Source organism: Nothoprocta perdicaria, unplaced genomic scaffold (assembly GCF_003342845.1).
Source record: "Nothoprocta perdicaria isolate Ctin4 unplaced genomic scaffold, notPer1 scaffold_288, whole genome shotgun sequence".
Classification (NCBI taxonomy): domain Eukaryota; kingdom Metazoa; phylum Chordata; class Aves; order Tinamiformes; family Tinamidae; genus Nothoprocta; species Nothoprocta perdicaria.
Genome location: NW_020455519.1, coordinates 612,770 through 614,339, shown reverse-complemented (window position 1 = coordinate 614,339; position 1,570 = coordinate 612,770). Strand labels below are relative to the sequence as shown.

Here is a 1,570-nt window from a genome sequence, read left to right as displayed (position 1 = left end):
ACTCTACATCATTATCCCTATGGCATTGTCACTCTACGAAATTATCCTTTTCCTGTCTCATCTTTAGGAAAAGACAACAGAATCAACATTATCTCCTTTAGATGCCCAATTTACATGTTGTTAATCAGTAAAAGTCTGCCCCCAGGAGGTGCAGAATTAACTCCCAAGCTTTACTGTAGACATTCGATATACACCGATCATTCCCAGCACCCACATAATAATAATTTCAACAGAGTGTGATCAATCAGAGCCACKTTTAGTCCTAAGTGCAGCCAGTGCCATCTGTCTTTTGCAAAGTAGTCAAGGAACCCCTTGACTAAGGCAATGATTTAGCTTATTAACTGAGAAGACTAATGACTAAGTAACAGCTAAAATTTTAAAATGACATATTCCCCCAAAATAGGGTAATGCAATAGGGGAAAGCAGCCCAACCCAAACCATAAATACACTATGGAAATACTGAGTCATTGGGCAAAATTATGGCCCAAAATCTTCTAAACTCAATACTGAGATAACGGCTGCATGTCGGGGCGGGCAGTAGGAACCCCCAAAGTCTCTCCTTACCGAGACGACACCCATGGAGTTCATCTGACAGATGGTCCCTTTCCAGGCGTATCCCAGTTCCTTGTAGTGCTGACCACTGCAGCAGAAAAGTTGGGAGCGTTAAGGCAATATAAACCAACATTGTCTCCAGAATGGGATGCGTTGCCTGAATTTGAGTTGGAAAAGAAGAGTTTCAAGCAACATTTGCCATCCAGCCACAGAGCCAAACTTGCTTAGGCCTGAGCTCTGCAGCACCCATGGGTRCGTATCATCAATGTCTGATTTTAGTGGTATTCCTAAAAGTTAATAAGTAGGTAAGGAAACTTAGTGATTATTATGATTTCCCAGCAATTCTCGATGGGAGTGAACACAGAAAGAGGTTATACCAATAAAATGCAATTTTTCAAAATGATTTTTAAATGATTTGACAGTATAATATGTTGGATTTGAAAGAAAAATAGGCAGTAAACTTGAGGTATGCATTTTAGATTTCTTTTGCATGCATAAAGAGAAAGGAATAGTCAGAGCAGCAACAAAATGCTAGGTCTTAAAAATCAAGCGAGTGAAATAGGTGCTTTTTTGTTTGAGGTTTAACACCATCACCTTAGGAAGAAGGTTTAGCTTAAATTGAGAGTTGTAAACCAGATAACACTGAGTTTGGGTATCTRAAAATGAGTGGCTAGCATATGTGCAAAAATAAGTAGCTTAAAAGAGTTTGATTATTCTGATTTAAAGAAAAGGAAGACTGGAAAAGCAGACAGATTAATAGACTACATGCTTAAAATGCCTCTTGCAATAGAGTATGAATTAAAATCTCTGCTATAATTCCGCTTATAATAGACTATAGGCTAATAGGCTACCTGCTTTAAATCCCCTTTGTGTCAATTTCCTTGCGTACTTATTAGTGTATGGATTAATTACCAAAAACAAATAAATAAAATAAAATAAAATAAAATAAAATAAAATAAAATAAAATAAAATAAAATAAAATAAAATAAAATAAAATAAAATAAAATAAAATAAAATA

At 35.9% G+C, this 1,570-nt stretch overlaps 1 protein-coding gene across 1 annotated transcript in view; it reads right to left on the bottom strand.

Moving 5' to 3' along the window:
* LOC112949170 (disintegrin and metalloproteinase domain-containing protein 29-like) overlaps positions 1-1,570 on the bottom strand; it is a 25,115-nt gene that overhangs the window by 12,116 nt on the left and 11,429 nt on the right. Inside the window, exons 8-9 of the mRNA XM_026041549.1 lie at positions 684-709; positions 565-640 (exon numbers count right to left, since the gene is read on the bottom strand). Coding sequence (XP_025897334.1) covers positions 565-640; positions 684-709 — 102 coding nt within the window. The remainder of the gene's footprint in view (positions 1-564; positions 641-683; positions 710-1,570) is intronic.